This window comes from Heterodontus francisci, unplaced genomic scaffold, assembly GCF_036365525.1.
Source record: "Heterodontus francisci isolate sHetFra1 unplaced genomic scaffold, sHetFra1.hap1 HAP1_SCAFFOLD_570, whole genome shotgun sequence".
NCBI classification, from domain to species: domain Eukaryota; kingdom Metazoa; phylum Chordata; class Chondrichthyes; order Heterodontiformes; family Heterodontidae; genus Heterodontus; species Heterodontus francisci.
The window spans coordinates 756,871-777,101 of NW_027141150.1; the positions used below are offsets into that span (position 1 = coordinate 756,871).

The following is a 20,231-nucleotide window of genomic DNA, read 5'->3' on the forward strand; positions in this document are numbered from 1 at the left end:
CAGACTGGGGAACAGTGGGATATAGAGAGGGGACAGACTGGGGAACAGTGGGATATAGAGAGGGGACAGACTGGGGAACAGTGGGATACAGAGAGGGGACAGACTGGGGAACAGTGGGATATAGAGAGGGGACAGACTGGGGAACAGTGGGATACAGAGAGGGGACAGACTGGGGAACAGTGGGATATAGAGAGGGGACAGACTGGGGAACAGTGGGATACAGAGAGGGGACAGACTGGGGAACAGTGGGATATCGAGAGGGGACAGACTGGGGAACAGTGGGATACAGAAAGGGGACAGACCGGGGAACAGTGGGATATCGAGAGGGGACAGACTGGGGAACAGTGGGATACAGAAAGGGGACAGACCGGGCAACAGTGGGATATAGAGAGGGGACAGACTGGGGAACAGTGGGATATCGAGAGGGAACAGACTGGGGAACAGTGGGATATCGAGAGGGGACAGACTGGGGAACAGTGGGATACAGAAAGGGGACAGACCGGGGAACAGTGGGATATCGAGAGGGGACAGACTGGGGAACAGTGGGATACAGAAAGGGGACAGACCGGGGAACAGTGGGATATAGAGAGGGGACAGACTGGGGAACAGTGGGATATCGAGAGGGGACAGACTGGGGAACAGTGGGATACAGAAAGGGGACAGACTGGGGAACAGTGGGATACAGAAAGGGGACAGACAGGGGAACAGTGGGATATAGAGAGGGAACAGACTGGGGAACAGTGGGATACAGAAAGGGGACAGACTGGGGAACAGCGGGATATAGAGAGGGGACAGACTGGGGAACAGTGGGATATAGAGAGGGGACAGACTGGGGAACAGTGGGATACAGAAAGGGGACAGACTGGGGAACAGTGGGATATAGAGAGGGGACAGACTGGGGAACAGTGGGATATAGAGAGGGGACAGACTGGGGAACAGTGGGATATAGAGAGGTGACAGACTGTGGAACAGTGGGATACAGAAAGGGGACAGACTGGGGAACAGTGGGATATCGAGAGGGGACAGACTGGGGAACAGTGGGATACAGAAAGGGGACAGACCGGGGAACAGTGGGATATAGAGAGGGGACAGACAGGGGAACAGTGGGATATAGAGAGGGGACAGACTGGGGAACAGTGGGATATAGAGAGGGGACAGACTGGGGAACAGTGGGATATAGAGAGGGGACAGACTGGGGAACAGTGGGATATAGAGAGGGGACAGACTGGGGAACAGTGGGATATAGAGAGGGGACAGACTGGGGAACAGTGGGATATAGAGAGGGGACAGACTGGAGAACAGTGGGATATAGAGAGGGGACACACTGGGGAACAGTGGGATACAGAGAGGGGACAGACTGGGGAACAGTGGGATATAGAGAGGGGACAGACTGGGGAAAAGTGGGATATAGAGAGGGGACAGACTGGGGAACAGTGGGATATAGAGAGGGGACAGACTGGGGAACAGTGGGATACAGAGAGGGGACAGACTGGGGAACAGTGGGATACAGGGAGGGGACAGACTGGGGAACAGTGGGATACAGAGAGGGGACAGACTGGGGAACAGTGGGATACAGAGAGGGGACAGACTGGGGAACAGTGGGATATAGAGAGGGGACAGACTGGGGAACAGTGGGATATAGAGAGGGGACAGAGTGGGGAACAGTGGGATATAGAGAGGGGACAGAGTGGGGAACAGTGGGATATAGAGAGGGGACAGACTGGGGAACAGTGGGATATAGAGAGGGGACAGACTGGGGAACAGTGGGATATAGAGAGGGGACAGACTGGGGAACAGTGGGATATAGAGAGGGGACAGACTGGGGAACAGTGGGATATAGAGAGGGGACAGACTGGGGAACAGTGGGATACTGAGAGGGGACAGACTGGGGAACAGTGGGATACTGAGAGGGGACAGACTGGGGAACAGTGGGATACAGGGAGGGGACAGACTGGGGAACAGTGGGATATAGAGAGGGGACAGACTGGGGAACAGTGGGATACAGAGAGGGGACAGACTTGGGAACAGTGGGATACAGGGAGGGGACAGACTGGGGAACAGTGGGATATAGAGAGGGGACAGACTGGGGAACAGTGGGATACAGAGAGGGGACAGACTGGAGAACAGTGGGATACAGAGAGGGGACAGACTGGGGAACAGTGGGATACAGAGAGGGGACAGACTGGGGAACAGTGGGATACTGAGAGGGGACAGACTGGGGAACAGTGGGATACAGAGAGGGGACAGACTGGGGAACAGTGGGATACAGGGAGGGGACAGACTGGGGAACAGTGGGATACTGAGAGGGGACAGACTGGGGAACAGTGGGATACAGAGAGGGGACAGACTGGGGAACAGTGGGATACAGGGAGGGGACAGACTGGGGAACAGTGGGATATAGAGAGGGGACAGACCGGGGTGCAGTGGGATATAGAGAGGGGACAGTTTGGGGAACAGTGGGATATAGAGAGGGGACAGACTGGGGAACAGTGGGATATAGAGAGGGGACAGACTGGGGAACAGTGGGATATAGAGAGGGGACAGACTGGGGAACAGTGGGATATAGAGAGGGGACAGACTGGGGAACAGTGGGATATAGAGAGGGGACAGACTGGGGAACAGTGGGATATAGAGAGGGGACAGTTTGGGGTACAGTGGGATATAGAGAGGGGACAGACTGGGGAACAGTGGGATATAGAGAGGGGACAGACTGGGGAACAGTGGGATATAGAGAGGGGACAGACTGGGGAACAGTGGGATATAGAGAGGGGACAGACTGGGGAACAGTGGGATATAGAGAGGGGACAGACTGGAGAACAGTGGGATAGAGAGAGGGGACAGACTGGAGAACAGTGGGTTATAGAGAGGGGACAGACTGGGGAACAGTGGGATATAGAGAGGGGACAGACTGGGGAACCGTGGGATAGAGAGAGGGGACAGACTGGGGAACAGTGGGATATAGAGAGGGGACAGACTGGGGAACAGTGGGATATCGAGAGGGAACAGACTGGGGAACAGTGGGATATAGAGAGGGGACAGACTGGGTAACAGTGGGATATAGAGAGGGGACAGACTGGGGAACAGTGGGATATAGAGAGGGGACAGACTGGAGAACAGTGGGATATAGAAAGGGGACAGACTGGGGAACAGTGGGATATAGAGAGGGGACAGACTGGAGAACAGTGGGATATAGAAAGGGGACAGACCGGGGAACAGTGGGATACAGAGAGGGGACAGACCGGGGAACAGTGGGATATAGAGAGGGGACAGACTGTGGAACAGTGGGATATAGAGAGGGGACAGACTGGGGAACAGTGGGATATAGAAAGGGGACAGACCGGGGAACAGTGGGATACAGAGAGGGGACAGACCGGGGAACAGTGGGATACTGAGAGGGGACAGACTGGGGAACACTGGGAGACAGAGAAGGGACAGACTGCGGAAGAGTGGGATACAGAGAGGGGACAGACTGGGGAACCGTGGGATAGAGAGAGGGGACAGACTGGGGAACAGTGGGATATAGAGAGGGGACAGACTGGGGAACAGTGGGATATAGAGAGGGAACAGACTGGGGAACAGTGGGATATAGAGAGGGGACAGACTGGGTAACAGTGGGATATAGAGAGGGGACAGACTGGGGAACAGTGGGATATAGAGAGGGGACAGACTGGAGAACAGTGGGATATAGAAAGGGGACAGACTGGGTAACAGTGGGATATAGAGAGGGGACAGAACGGGGAACAGTGGGATATAGAGAGGGGACAGACTGGGGAACAGTGGGATATAGAGAGTGGACAGACTGGGGAACAGTGGGATATAGAGAGGGGACAGACTGGGGAACAGTGGGATATAGAGAGGGGACAGACTGGGGAACAGTGGGATATAGAGATGGGACAGACTGGGGAACAGTGGGATACAGAGCTGGGACAGACTGGGGAACAATGGGATATAGAGAGGGGACAGACTGGGGAACAGTGGGATATAGAGAGGGGACAGACTGGGGAACAGTGGGATATAGAGAGGGGACAGACTGGAGAACAGTGGGATATAGAGAGGGGACAGACTGGGGAACAGTGGGATATAGAGAGGGGACAGACTGGGGAACAGTGGGATATAGAGAGGGGACAGACTGGGGAACAGTGGGATATAGAGAGGGGACAGACTGGGGAACAGTGGGATATCGAGACGGACAGACTGGGGAACAGTGGGATACAGAAAGGGGACAGACCGGGGAACAGTGGGATATAGAGAGGGGACAGACTGGGGTAACAGTGGGATATAGAGAGTGGACAGACTGTGGAACAGTGGGATATAGAGAGGGGACAGACTGGGGAACAGTGGGATATAGAGAGGGGACAGACTGGGGAACAGTGGGATATATAGAGGGGACAGACTGGGGAACAGTGGGACATAGAGAGGGGACAGACTGGGGAACAGGGGGATACAGAGAGGGGACAGACTGGGGAACAGTGGGATATAGAGAGGGGACAGACTGGGGAACAGTGGGAAAGAGAGAGGGGACAGACTGGGAACAGTGGGATACAGAGAGGGGACAGACTGGGGAACAGTGGGATATAGAGAGAGGAAAGACTGGGGAACAGTGGGATATAGAGAGGGGACAGACTGGGGAACAGTGGGATATAGAGAGAGGACAGACTGGGGGACAGACTGGGGAACAGTGGGATACAGAGAGGGGACAGACTGGGGAACAATGGGATACAGAGAGGGGACAGACTGGGGAACAGTGGGATACAGAGAGGGGACAGACTGGGGAACAGTGGGATATAGAGAGGGGACAGACTGGGGAACAGTGGGATATAGAGAGGGGACAGACTGGGTAACAGTGGGATATAGAGAGGGGACAGACTGGGGAACAGTGGGATATAGAGAGTGGACAGACTGGGGAACAGTGGGATATAGAGAGGGGACAGACTGGGGAACAGTGGGATATAGAGAGGGGACAGACTGGGGAACAGTGGGATATAGAGAGGGGACAGACTGGGGAACAGTGGGATACAGAGCGGGGACAGACTGGGGAACAATGGGATATAGAGAGGGGACAGACTGGGGAACAGTGGGATAAAGAGAGGGGACAGACTGGGGAACAGTGGGATATAGAGAGGGGACAGACTGGGGAACAGTGGGATATCGAGAGGGGACAGACTGGGGAACAGTGGGATACAGAAAGGGGACAGACCGGGGAACAGTGGGATATAGAGAGGGGACAGACTGGGGAACAGTGGGATATAGAGAGGGGACAGACTGGAGAACAGTGGGATAAAGAGAGGGGACAGACTGGGGAACAGTGGGATATGGAGAGGGGACAGACTGGGGAACAGTGGGATATAGAGAGGGGACAGAATGGGGAACAGTGGGATATAGAGAGGGGACAGACTGGGGAACAGTGGGATATAGAGAGGGGACAGACTGGAGAACAGTGGGATATAGAGAGGGGACAGACTGGGGAACAGTGGAATATAGAGAGGGGACAGACTGGAGAGCAGTGGGATATAGAGAGTGGACAGACTGGGGAACAGTGGGATATAGAGAGGGGACAGACTGGGGAACAGTGGGATACAGAGAGGGGACAGACTGGGGAACAGTGGGATATAGAGAGGGGACAGACTGGGGTACAGTGGGATATAGAGAGGGGACAGACTGGGTAACTGTGGGATATAGAGAGGGGACAGACTGGGGAACAGTGGGATATAGAGAGGGGACAGACTGGGGAACAGTGGGATATAGAGAGGGGACAGACTGGGGAACAGTGGGATATAGAGAGGGGACAGACTGGGGAACAGTGGGATATAGAGAGGGGACAGACTTGGGAACAGTGAGATCGAGAGAGGGGACAGACTGGGGAACAGTGGGATATAGAGAGGGGACAGACTGGGGAACAGTGGGATACAGAGAGGGGAAAGACTGGGGAACAGTGGGATACAGAGAGGGGACAGACTGGGGAACAGTGGGATATAGAGAGGGGACAGACTGGGGAACTGTGGGATATAGAGAGGGGACAGACTGGGGAACAGTGGGATATAGAGAGGGGACAGACTGGGGAACAGTGGGATATAGAGAGGGGACAGACTGGGGAACAGTGGGATATAGAGAGGGGACAGACTGGGGAACAGTGGGATATAGAGAGGGGACAGACTGGGGAACAGTGGGATATAGAGAGGGGACAGACTGGGGAACAGTGGGATATAGAGAGGGGACAGACTGGGGAACAGTGGGATATAGAGAGGGGACAGACTGGGGAACAGTGGGATATAGAGAGGGGACAGACTGGGGAACAGTGGGATATAGAGAGGGGACAGACTGGGGAACAGTGGGATACTGAGAGGGGACAGACTGGGGAACAGTGGGATATAGAGAGGGGACAGACTGGGGAACAGTGGGATATAGAGAGTGGACAGACTGGGGAACAGTGGGATACAGAGAGGGGACAGACTGGGGAACAGTGGGATATAGAGAGGGGACAGACTGGGGAACAGTGGGATATAGAGAGGGGACAGACTGGGGAACAGTGGGATACAGAGAGGGGACAGACTGGGGAACAGTGGGATATAGAGAGGGGACAGACTGGGGAACAGTGGGATACAGAGAGGGGACAGACTGGGGAACAGTGGGATATAGAGAGGGGACAGACTGGGGAACAGTGGGATACAGAGAGGGGACAGACTGGGGAACAGTGGGATACGGAGAGGGGACAGACTGGGGAACAGTGGGATATAGAGAGGGGACAGACTGGGGAACAGTGGGATATAGAGAGGGGACAGACTGGGTAACAGTGGGATATAGAGAGGGGACAGACTGGGGAACAGTGGGATATAGAGAGTGGACAGACTGGGGAACAGTGGGATATAGAGAGGGGACAGACTGGGGAACAGTGGGATATAGAGAGGGGACAGACTGGGGAACAGTGGGATATAGAGATGGGACAGACTGGGGAACAGTGGGATACAGAGCGGGGACAGACTGGGGAACAATGGGATATAGAGAGGGGACAGACTGGGGAACAGTGGGATATAGAGAGGGGACAGACTGGGGAACAGTGGGATATAGAGAGGGGACAGACTGGAGAACAGTGGGATATAGAGAGGGGACAGACTGGGGAACAGTGGGATATAGAGAGGGGACAGACTGGGGAACAGTGGGATATAGAGAGGGGACAGACTGGGGAACAGTGGGATATAGAGAGGGGACAGACTGGGGAACAGTGGGATATCGAGACGGACAGACTGGGGAACAGTGGGATACAGAAAGGGGACAGACCGGGGAACAGTGGGATATAGAGAGGGGACAGACTGGGGAACAGTGGGATATAGAGAGGGGACAGACTGGAGAACAGTGGGATAAAGAGAGGGGACAGACTGGGGAACAGTGGGATACGGAGATGGGACAGACTGGGGAACAGTGGGATATAGAGAGGGGACAGACTGGGGAACAGTGGGATATAGAGAGGGGACAGACTGGGGAACAGTGGGATACAGAGAGGGGACAGACTGGGGAACAGTGGGATATAGAGAGGGGACAGACTGGGGAACAGTGGGATATAGAGAGGGGACAGACTGGAGAACAGTGGGATATAGAGAGGGGACAGACTGGGGAACAGTGGGATATAGAGAGGGGACAGACTGGAGAGCAGTGGGATATAGAGAGTGGACAGACTGGGGAACAGTGGGATATAGAGAGGGGACAGACTGGGGAACAGTGGGATATAGAGAGGGGACAGACTGGGGAACAGTGGGATATATAGAGGGGACAGACTGGGGAACAGTGGGACATAGAGAGGGGACAGACTGGGGAACAGGGGGATACAGAGAGGGGACAGACTGGGGAACAGTGGGATATAGAGAGGGGACAGACTGGGGAACAGTGGGAAAGAGAGAGGGGACAGACTGGGAACAGTGGGATACAGAGAGGGGACAGACTGGGGAACAGTGGGATATAGAGAGAGGACAGACTGGGGAACAGTGGGATATAGAGAGGGGACAGACTGGGGAACAGTGGGATATAGAGAGAGGACAGACTGGGGGACAGACTGGGGAACAGTGGGATACAGAGAGGGGACAGCCTGGGAACAGTGGGATACAGAGAGGGGACAGACTGGGGAACAGTGGGATATAGAGAGAGGACAGACTGGGGAACAGTGGGATATAGAGAGGGGACAGACTGGGGAACAGTGGGATATAGAGAGTGGACAGACCGGGGAACAGTGGGATATAGAGAGGGGACAGACTGGGGAACAGTGGGATACAGAGAGGGGACAGACTGGAGAACAGTGGGATATAGAGAGGGGACAGACTGGGGAACAGTGAGACATAGAGAGGGGACAGACTTGGGAACAGTGAGATCGAGAGAGGGGACAGACTGGGGAACAGTGGGATATAGAGAGGGGACAGACTGGGGAACAGTGGGATACAGAGAGGGGAAAGACTGGGGAACAGTGGGATACAGAGAGGGGACAGACTGGGGAACAGTGGGATATAGAGAGGGGACAGACTGGGGAACTGTGGGATATAGAGAGGGGACAGACTGGGGAACAGTGGGATATAGAGAGGGGACAGACTGGGGAACAGTGGGATATAGAGAGGGGACAGACTGGGGAACAGTGGGATATAGAGAGGGGACAGACTGGGGAACAGTGGGATATAGAGAGGGGACAGACTGGGGAACAGTGGGATATAGAGAGGGGACAGACTGGGGAACAGTGGGATATAGAGAGGGGACAGACTGGGGAACAGTGGGATATAGAGAGGGGACAGACTGGGGAACAGTGGGATATAGAGAGGGGACAGACTGGGGAACAGTGGGATATAGAGAGGGGACAGACTGGGGAACAGTGGGATATAGAGAGGGGACAGACTGGGGAACAGTGGGATACTGAGAGGGGACAGACTGGGGAACAGTGGGATATAGAGAGGGGACAGACTGGGGAACAGTGGGATATAGAGAGTGGACAGACTGGGGAACAGTGGGATACAGAGAGGGGACAGACTGGGGAACAGTGGGATATAGAGAGGGGACAGACTGGGGAACAGTGGGATATAGAGAGGGGACAGACTGGGGAACAGTGGGATACAGAGAGGGGACAGACTGGGGAACAGTGGGATATAGAGAGGGGACAGACTGGGGAACAGTGGGATACAGAGAGGGGACAGACTGGGGAACAGTGGGATATAGAGAGGGGACAGACTGGGGAACAGTGGGATACAGAGAGGGGACAGACTGGGGAACAGTGGGATACGGAGAGGGGACAGACTGGGGAACAGTGGGATATAGAGAGGGGACAGACTGGGGAACAGTGGGATATAGAGAGGGGACAGACTGGGTAACAGTGGGATATAGAGAGGGGACAGACTGGGGAACAGTGGGATATAGAGAGTGGACAGACTGGGGAACAGTGGGATATAGAGAGGGGACAGACTGGGGAACAGTGGGATATAGAGAGGGGACAGACTGGGGAACAGTGGGATATAGAGATGGGACAGACTGGGGAACAGTGGGATACAGAGCGGGGACAGACTGGGGAACAATGGGATATAGAGAGGGGACAGACTGGGGAACAGTGGGATATAGAGAGGGGACAGACTGGGGAACAGTGGGATATAGAGAGGGGACAGACTGGAGAACAGTGGGATATAGAGAGGGGACAGACTGGGGAACAGTGGGATATAGAGAGGGGACAGACTGGGGAACAGTGGGATATAGAGAGGGGACAGACTGGGGAACAGTGGGATATAGAGAGGGGACAGACTGGGGAACAGTGGGATATCGAGACGGACAGACTGGGGAACAGTGGGATACAGAAAGAGGACAGACCGGGGAACAGTGGGATATAGAGAGGGGACAGACTGGGGAACAGTGGGATATAGAGAGGGGACAGACTGGAGAACAGTGGGATAAAGAGAGGGGACAGACTGGGGAACAGTGGGATACGGAGAGGGGACAGACTGGGGAACAGTGGGATATAGAGAGGGGACAGACTGGGGAACAGTGGGATATAGAGAGGGGACAGACTGGGGAACAGTGGGATACAGAGAGGGGACAGACTGGGGAACAGTGGGATATAGAGAGGGGACAGACTGGGGAACAGTGGGATATAGAGAGGGGACAGACTGGAGAACAGTGGGATATAGAGAGGGGACAGACTGGGGAACAGTGGGATATAGAGAGGGGACAGACTGGAGAGCAGTGGGATATAGAGAGTGGACAGACTGGGGAACAGTGGGATATAGAGAGGGGACAGACTGGGGAACAGTGGGATATAGAGAGGGGACAGACTGGGGAACAGTGGGATATATAGAGGGGACAGACTGGGGAACAGTGGGACATAGAGAGGGGACAGACTGGGGAACAGGGGGATACAGAGAGGGGACAGACTGGGGAACAGTGGGATATAGAGAGGGGACAGACTGGGGAACAGTGGGAAAGAGAGAGGGGACAGACTGGGAACAGTGGGATACAGAGAGGGGACAGACTGGGGAACAGTGGGATATAGAGAGAGGACAGACTGGGGAACAGTGGGATATAGAGAGAGGACAGACTGGGGGACAGACTGGGGAACAGTGGGATATAGAGAGAGGACAGACTGGGGGACAGACTGGGGAACAGTGGGATACAGAGAGGGGACAGCCTGGGAACAGTGGGATACAGAGAGGGGACAGACTGGGGAACAGTGGGATATAGAGAGAGGACAGACTGGGGAACAGTGGGATATAGAGAGGGGACAGACTGGGGAACAGTGGGATATAGAGAGTGGACAGACCGGGGAACAGTGGGATATAGAGAGGGGACAGACTGGGGAACAGTGGGATACAGAGAGGGGACAGACTGGAGAACAGTGGGATATAGAGAGGGGACAGACTGGGGAACAGTGGGATATAGAGAGGGGCCAGACTGGGGAACAGTGGGATATAGAGAGGGGACAGACTGGGGAACAGTGGGATATAGAGAGGGGACAGACTGGGGAACAGTGGGATACAGAGAGGGGACAGACTGGGAACAGTGGGATACAGAGAGGGGACAGACTGGGGAACAGTGGGATATAGAGAGGGGACAGACTGGGGAACAGTGGGATATAGAGAGAGGACAGACTGGGGAACAGTGGGATATAGAGAGGGGACAGACTGGGGAACAGTGGGATATAGAGAGAGGACAGACTGGGGGACAGTGGGATACAGAGAGGGGACAGAGTGGGGAACAGTGGGATATAGAGAGGGGACAGACTGGGGAACAGTGGGATATAGAGAGGGGACAGACTGGGGAACAGTGGGATATAGAGAGGGGACAGACTGGGGAACAGTGGGATATCGAGAGGGGACAGACTGGGGAACAGTGGGATACAGAAAGGGGACAGACCGGGGAACAGTGGGATATAGAGAGGGGACAGACTGGGGAACAGTGGGATATAGAGAGGGGACAGACTGGGGAACAGTGGGATATAGAGAGGGGACAGACTGGGGAACAGTGGGAGATCGAGAGGGGACAGACTGGGGAACAGTGGGATATAGAGAGGGGACAGACTGGGGAACAGTGGGATATAGAGAGGGGACAGACTGGGGAACAGTGGGATATAGAGAGGGGACTGACTGGGGAACAGTGGGATATAGAGAGGGGACAGAATGGGGAACAGTGGGATATAGAGAGGGGACAGACTGGGGAACAGTGGGATATAGAGAGTGGACAGACTGGGGAACAGTGGGATATAGAGAGGGGACAGACTGGGGAACAGTGGGATATAGAGAGGGGACAGACTGGGGAACAGTGGGATATCGAGAGGGGACAGACTGGGGAACAGTGGGATATAGAGAGGGGACAGACTGGGGAACAGTGGGATATAGAGAGGGGACAGACGGGGGAACAGTGGGATATAGAGAGGGGACAGACTGGGGAACAGTGGGATATAGAGACGGGACAGACTGGGAACAGTGGGATACAGAGAGGGGACAGACTGGGGAACAGTGGAATATAGAGAGGGGACAGACTGGGGAACAGTGGGACATACAGAGGGGACAGACTGGGGAACAGTGGGATATAGAGAGGGGACAGACTGGGGAACAGTGGGATATAGAGAGGGGACAGACTGGGCAACAGTGGGATATAGAGAGGGGACAGACTGGGGAACAGTGGGATATAGAGAGGGGACAGACTGGGGAACACTGGGATATAGAGAGAGGACAGACTGGGGGACAGACTGGGGAACAGTGGGATATAGAGAGGGGACAGACTGGGGAACAGTGGGATATAGAGAGGGGACAGACTGGGGAACAGTGGGATATAGAGAGGGGACAGACTGGGGAACAGTGGGATATAGAGAGGGGACAGACTGGGGAACAGTGGGATATAGAGAGGGGACAGACTGGGGAACAGTGGGATATAGAGAGGGGACAGACTGGGGAACAGTGGGATATAGAGAGGGGACAGACTGGGGAACACTGGGATATAGAGAGGGGACAGACTGGGGAACAGTGGGATACAGAGAGGGGACAGACTGGGAACAGTGGGATATAGAGAGGGGACAGACTGGAGAACAGTGGGATATAGAGAGGGGACAGACTGGGGAACAGTGGGATACAGAGAGGGGACAGACTGGGGAACAGTGAGATATAGAGAGGGGACAGACTGGGGAACAGTGAGATATATAGAGGGGACAGACTGGGAAAAGTGGGATATGGAGAGGGGACAGACTGGGGAACAGTGGGATATAGAGAGGGGACAGACTGGGGAACAGTGGGATATAGAGAGGGGACACTTTGTGGTACAGTGGGATATAGAGAGGGGACACATTGTGGTACAGTGGGATATAGAGAGGGAACAGACTGGGGAACAGTGGGATATAGAGAGGGGACAGACTGGGTAACAGTGGGATATAGAGAGGGGACAGACTGGGAACAGTGGGATACAGAAAGGGGACAGACTGGGGAACAGTGGGATACAGAGAGGGGACAGACTGGGGAACAGTGGGATATAGAGAGGGGACAGACTGGGGAACAGTGGGATACAGAGAGGGGACAGACTGGGGAACAGTGGGATATAGAGAGGGGACAGACTGGGGAACAGTGGGATACAGAGAGGGGACAGACTGGGGAACAGTGGGATATAGAGAGGGGACAGACTGGGGAACAGTGGGATATAGAGAGGGGACAGACTGGGGAACAGTGGGATACAGAGAGGGGACAGACTGGGGAACAGTGGGATATAGAGAGGGGACAGACTGGGGAACAGTGGGATATAGAGAGGGGACAGAGTGGGGAACAGTGGGATACAGAGAGGGGACAGACTGGGGAATAGTGGGATATAGAGAGGGGACAGACTGGGGAACAGTGGGATATAGAGAGGGGACAGACTGGGGAACAGTGGGATACAGAGGGGACAGACTGGGGAACAGTGGGATATAGAGAGGGGACAGACTGGGGAACAGTGGGATATAGAGAGGGGACAGACTGGGGAACAGTGGGATACAGAGGGGACAGACTGGGGAACAGTGGGATATAGAGAGGGGACAGACTGGGGAACAGTGGGATACAGAGGGGACAGACTGGGGAACAGTGGGATATAGAGAGGGGACAGACTGGGGAACAGTGGGATATAGAGAGGGGACAGACTGGAGAACAGTGGGATATAGAGAGTGGACAGACTGGGAACAGTGGGATACAGAGGGGACAGACTGGGGAACAGTGGGATATAGAGAGGGGACAGACTGGGGAACAGTGGGATATAGAGAGGGGACAGACTGGGGAACAGTGGGATACAGAGGGGACAGACTGGGGAACAGTGGGATATAGAGAGGGGACAGACTGGGGAACAGTGGGATACAGAGGGGACAGACTGGGGAACAGTGGGATATAGAGAGGGGACAGACTGGGGAACAGTGGGATATAGAGAGGGGACAGACTGGAGAACAGTGGGATACAGAGAGGGGACAGACTGGGGAACAGTGGGATATAGAGAGGGGACAGACTGGGGAACAGTGGGATACAGAGAGGGGACAGACTGGGGAACAGTGGGATATAGAGAGGGGACAGACTGGGGAACAGTGGGATATAGAGAGGGGACAGACTGGGGAACAGTGGGATACAGAGAGGGGACAGACTGGGGAACAGTGGGATATAGAGAGGGGACAGACTGGGGAACAGTGGGATACAGAGAGGGGACAGACTGGGGAACAGTGGGATATAGAGAGGGGACAGACTGGGGAACAGTGGGATATAGAGAGGGGACAGACTGGGGAACAGTGGGATATAGAGAGGGGACAGACTGGGGAACAGTGGGATACAGAGAGGGGACAGACTGGGGAACAGTGGGATACAGAGAGGGGACAGACTGGGGAACAGTGGGATACAGAGAGGGGACAGACTGGGGAACAGTGGGATATAGAGAGGGGACAGACTGGAGAACAGTGGGATATAGAGAGGGGACAGACTGGGGAACAGTGGGATATAGAGAGAGGACAGACTGGGGAACAGTGGGATATAGAGAGGGTTCCCATTGGGGAAGAGTAAGTTAACCAGATTTGTTATTAGGAGTAATGTAGTATGCCTTTTACCTCGGCATGTGTCTACGCCCTCTCCCTTGGCACATAGCTGACTTTCATCGAGGTCATCCTTCAGGCACTGGTCCCGAGGCTGTCGAGGGTGAGAGGAGGGAGAGCGAGTCAGTCTTCACTCCTCTGAGCCGCCCTGGAGCACCCTGGCCTGACGGGGTGGGGTGCAAGGTGCAGACGAGGGACGGTGAGACAGCGGAGAAACAGCAGCAGGGAGGCGGAGGGAGAGAAAGAGAGACACATGGGAGTGGACGTCCGAGGGCTTCAATCGGGAAGGTGGGAGGGGCAGATGTGAGAGGCATTTTCAGGAGATCAGGGGTTGGTCTCCTTGGAGCAGAGCAGGTTAAGAGGCGTTCACAATCAGAGAGGATTTGGATGGAGTAAATAAAGACAAACTGTTTCCAGTTAGCGGGAGGGTGGGGAAACCAGAGGGGACACAGATTGAAGGTGATCGGCTAATGGAAGCAGATTCAATGGTACCTTTTGAAAGCGGAGTCTGAGAAATGCTCGAAGGGGAGAAATTTACAGGGATATGAGGAAAGAGCAGGGGGGTGGACAGAGGCATTAATTGGAAAGCTCGACCAAAGGGCCAGCACAGGGACGATGGACAGAACAGCCTCCGCCTGTGCTGTATTGTTCCGAGATTCTACGAACTAAAAACGCTTACCTTAATCGAAATGCGCCCGTACTGTAAAGAGAAAGAAGTCCGGTTTTTTGCTGTAAGTCCCCAGCCAGAAATGTATCCCGTGATTTCACGTGCTTCGTTCCCACTGTATCCGGTCAGAATCCGATCTAAATTTCGTGCAAAACCCACTGTTTAGTTCAGACACCAAGCCTGAAACGGAATTCTACGCTGTCCCCATCAAACACTCCCAGGACAGGTGCAGCGGTTGGCTGCTGCCTAATTGGATTGCTGAGCGCTGATTGCAGCAACGCGCAGCAGCAGTCAGTTGGAGGAGGAGAGCGCTGCAAAATTCTGAACCACATTTGCCGCAGCGGAGGGAAAGACTTTTCAAACAAGAGGAGGTGGGTGTCAAGCACCAGACTTGTATTTGATTTGGACTGTTGGGGGAGGCCGCAAGAACAACGGGTGGGAGCTGTACAATTCTGCAGGGAGCAGTGCATAGAACATTGCAGCGCAGTACAGGCCCTTCGGCCCTCGATGTTGCGCCGACCTGTGAAACCATCTGACCTACACTATTCCATTTTCATCCATATGTCCATCCAATGACCACTTAAATGCCCTTAAAGTTGGCGAGTCTACTACTGTTGCAGGCAGGGCGTTCCACGCCCCTACTACTCTCTGAGTAAAGAAACTACCTCTAACATCTGTCCTATATCTATCACCCCTCAACTTCAAGCTATGTCCCCTCGTGTTTGCCATCATCATCCGAGGAAAAAGACTCTCACTATCCACCCTATCTAACCCTCTGATTATCTTATATGTCTCTATTAAGTCACCTCTCCTCCTCCTTCTCTTCAACGAAAACAACCTCAAGTCCCTCAGCCTTTCCTTGTAAGACCTTCCCTCCATACCAGGCAACATCCTAGTAAATCTCCTCTGCACCTTTTCCAAAGCTTCCACATCCTTCCTATAATGCGGTGACCAGAACTGCACGCAATACTCCAGGTGCGGCCGCACCAGAGTTTTGTACAGCTGCAGCATGACCTCGTGGCTCCGAAACTCGATCCCCCTACTAATAAAAGCTAACACACCATATGCCTTCTTAACAGCCCTATTAACCTGGGTGGCAACTTTCAGGGATTTATGTATCTGGACACCAAGATCTCTCTGTTCATCTACACTACCAAGAATCTTCCCATTAGCCCAGTACTCTGCATTCCTGTTACTCCTTCCAAAGTGAATCACCTCACACTTTTCCGCATTAAACTCCATTTGCCATCTCTCAGCCCAGCTCTGCAGCCTATCTATGTCCCTCTGTACCCTACAACATCCTTCGGCACTATCCACAACTCCACCGACCTTCGTGTCATCCGCAAATTTACTAACCCACCCTTCTACACCCTCATCCAGGTCATTTATAAAAATGACAAACAGCAGTGGCCCCAAAACAGATCCTTGCGGTACACCACTAGTAACTAAACTCCAGGATGAACATTTGCCATCAACCACCACCCTCTGTCTTCTTTCAGCTAGCCAATTTCTGATCCAAAGCACTAAATCACCTTCAATCCCATTCTTCCGTATTTTCTGCAATAGCCGACCGTGGGGAACCTTATCAAACGCCTTACTGAAATCCATATACACCACATCCACTGCTTTACCCTCATCCACCTGTTTGGTCACCTTCTCAAAAAACTCAATAAGGTTTGTGAGGCACGACCTACCCTTCACAAAACCGTGCTGACTATCTCTAATGAACTTATTCTTTTCAAGATGATTATAAATCCTGTCTCTTATAACCTTTTCCAACATTTTACCCACAACTGAAGTAAGGCTCACAGGTCTATAATTACCAGGGCTGTCTCTACTCCCCTTCTTGAACAAGGGGACAACATTTGCGATCCTCCAGTCTTCCGGCACTATTCCTGTCGACAATGACGACATAAAGATCAAGGTCAAAGGCTCTGCAATCTCCTCCCTGGCTTCCCAGCGAATCCCAGGATAAATCCCATCTGGCCCAGGGGACTTATCTATTTTCACACTTTCCAAAATTGCTAACACCTCCTCCTTGTGAACCTCGATCCCATCTAGCCTAATAGCCTGAATCTCAATATTCTCCTCGACAATATTTTCTTTCTCTACTGTAAATACTGACGAAAAATATTCATTTAACACTTCCCCTATCTCCTCTGATTCCACACACAACTTCCCACTACTATCCCACAACTACGCAGTTGCATTAAACATAGAACGAAGCTCCCTGCCCACCCCAATTGCCCAGCCTGGGTCAGCTGAAGCTGCCCGTAAGCCTATAATTGGGGTGGCGTTTAGCTCTTGACCCATGACGAGCCCATCTGTGCCGGTGGCGGGGCCCTCTAACACCTCTGCAGCCGCCCACATGGCCCCATCACCATTCAAGCTGATCACTTCTAGCCCTGGGAGTGAACAGCTATCCCCACCCCAACATGTCAATTGAGGCCTGCGTGAAGGTGTCCTCAAAGGCCTCATAGTTTTCACGGCCTTCGGCAGGGAGGCAGGTGCCCAGCCGAGTGGAAGGAAGGCGCGGAGACCCCTGTGCACGTGGCCCCTCCTGGGGGAGCAAGTGGAGCCCTGCTTGTGGTGGGGGAGCCTGGGGACGCGTCCCATTCTGCCACTGGGTCGGGGGCCCTCAATGGAGGGGAGGGCCAGGCCCCAAAGGGTCGGCCATCCCAGGATAAAATCCAGGTGAAAATGTTGACCCGTCTGCTGGGCCTGTAGTGCTGGCGGTGCGGGAGATGGCCTCCGCTCTCGGCTCCGGCTGGATTTCCGGAGTCAGGCACTTCCTTCTCCCCTGGACCGCTCATTGGCCTGGGGACGGAGGTGGAGGGGGTTCCTGAACTGCTGGTACCAATGCGCACCCAGAGAGGACTCCTCCGCCATCGATCCTGGGGTTGGGATCGTGACGGAGGCGGGATCAGCTGGCGCGGCCGGGACGTCCGCCCCACAGTGTGTGGTGGATGTGTCGGCCGCTGGCGGTGACGACCCGGAGGAGGATGGGGACTCGGTGTGGGGCACGGAGGATTCCGTCGCCAGTGAGGTGGTGGAGTCCCCCGTGCCTCCCACCGAGTCATCTCTCATCCCCACGGCAGAACTCCGGCACTTCCTCACGGAATGCAGGGGTTGCCGCAATAAAGTTCAGCTGGCCCTCAGCCGATGGTCAAATCTGGCGCTAATTATCCAGTCCGTCCGTGCCGCCCTCAAGAAAGCGGGCAAGGGCCCAGGCGTGAAACTGGTTGAGAGGCGCCGATTTATTGTCGTCCTCTCGGCTTACACCGATGGCGTGCGCCTCGCGGTCACAGATCCTGTTGACTTGCGGAGGATGCGCGACTGCCAGCTGGGTCTCTGCCGCGGTCCTGAGTCTCCCGATTGAGGAGGGCGGTCAGTCGCTGGTGTGCGTCCGCACCCAGGCTGCGACTCTCCGCCTTCGGACCCTGCAGAGATACCTGTACGTCGAGCGTCCTCCCAGATGGTGTGCGCTGGCGACGTATTTTTTCCGCCAGTGTCACTGCCTTCAAGACGACACGCAGCTCCCGGTGGAGTCCGTTAGCCGCGCCTCTCTGAGGGAGTTGCCTGTCTTTTACCGAGATCTTTTCCGAGTCTGGAACATGGTCGCCTCCAGTCAGGGGCGCTCCCCCGCCGGCGGAGGAGAGTGCCTCGGCTGTCCGGGCGGCCGGCTCCGGGGACGGACCGACGGGCGGAGGAGTAGCCGAAGCCCCCCCGGGGATTCCCCACGGGCAATTCACAGGTCCAGGCTGCGGGCCTTCTGGAGGGGAGAGGGCAGGGGACCTTTGCTGACACTTATACTAATGTGGTTCACATACCTTGATATTTGCACTGATATTTCCAGTCTCCAGATGGTGAAGGCAGGAACTCGCTCACTTCCTTGGTGCAGGGGAGGCACACAGGCCTGACGGGAGAGGCAGGGAGAGAAGGGCCTGTTAGCATGGCAACAAATAGAGACGGGTTTTCAGGCATACAGGGCAAGCCCCTCTCCCCCTCCCCCCCCCAGTTCGCCCTTAAATACATCAATACAATTCACCTCAACCCACTCCCTGTGGGAGCGAGTTCCACATTCCCCCCACTCTCTGGGGGAAAGACGTTTCTCCTGAATTCCCCCAGTGGATTTATTACTGACCGTCTTATATTGACGGCCCCCTTACATTGATGGGTAAAAGGCAAGGATGGTTCAGACCAGATCTTGTCGCTGTAGGTTAAGTCTTCCTTCAGACGGAGCAGGGCGATGTCATACGCGAAGTTTTCATTCCGAGACGCGTCGGTATTGTTGTACCGGGAATGCACGTGCACCTCCGCCACTTCACGCCGGTTCTCCTCGCGTCGCGTGACGGAACCTGGAAAGATGATTTTTGAGATGGCTGTGAGTTGAGACAAGGGTGTGCCCGTTTCTTGGTCTTTCACTCGCGGTTTGTGGGTCTCGCCGGCAAGACTGGCACCGATTGCCCGTCGTCAACCGCAACGCACGTCATGCCAGCCTCCCACCGTCCACCCTCCGTAAATTTCAGCTCATCCCAAAACTCTAAGCCTTTCTGGGAAACCACCTGACTTCCAGCTCAATAAACAACAGAGAACTTTGGACACCTGGAGAAGTTCTTTACAAAGAAGTGACAGGTCAAGATTGATGGCGGGGGGCGAGGGGGTGGTGGAACTGTATAAAAAGGGAGAGACTTGGATGTTCTGCAACCAGCAGTCAGGGTTCGAACTTGCAATGTCACCTGGAGAGACGGAGAGTAAGAGGAAGACTCCACTTGGGATCTTCATTGGTCAAACTCAGGTTCTCGTCCGTCGAGAGAAGGGGGCGACCCGTTTCACACAGATGGAGAGAGTCTGTCACATGATGGTCCAGTGTATTCTCTCATTTGCAAATTATCATGCCTAAGGATTCTCAATCTCTCAGGGTCCCATTGTTCCAGAATTACCCTTTGACAGTTCCATCTCCACCAGTGTTAATGTTCCAAGACTGCCTTTAATGTCACGTTAATTGAAGGGAGGACCAGGTAATTC

The 20,231-nt window shown here is 54.5% G+C and overlaps 1 protein-coding gene across 2 annotated transcripts in view; it reads right to left on the reverse strand.

The window, feature by feature from the left end:
* The window catches only part of LOC137362297 (complement factor B-like), an 86,509-nt gene that overhangs the window by 14,073 nt on the left and 52,205 nt on the right, over positions 1-20,231 (reverse strand). Inside the window, exons 13-16 of one of the 2 annotated variants that reach the window (XM_068026701.1) lie at positions 19,405-19,561; positions 19,034-19,119; positions 15,216-15,340; positions 14,552-14,630 (exon numbers count right to left, since the gene is read on the reverse strand). In XM_068026701.1, the coding sequence (XP_067882802.1) occupies positions 14,552-14,630; positions 15,216-15,340; positions 19,034-19,119; positions 19,405-19,561 (447 nt within the window). Of the gene's footprint in view, positions 1-14,551; positions 14,631-15,215; positions 15,341-19,033; positions 19,148-19,372; positions 19,562-20,231 lie in introns of both variants that reach the window. The other variant, XM_068026700.1, reaches the window with a different exon arrangement.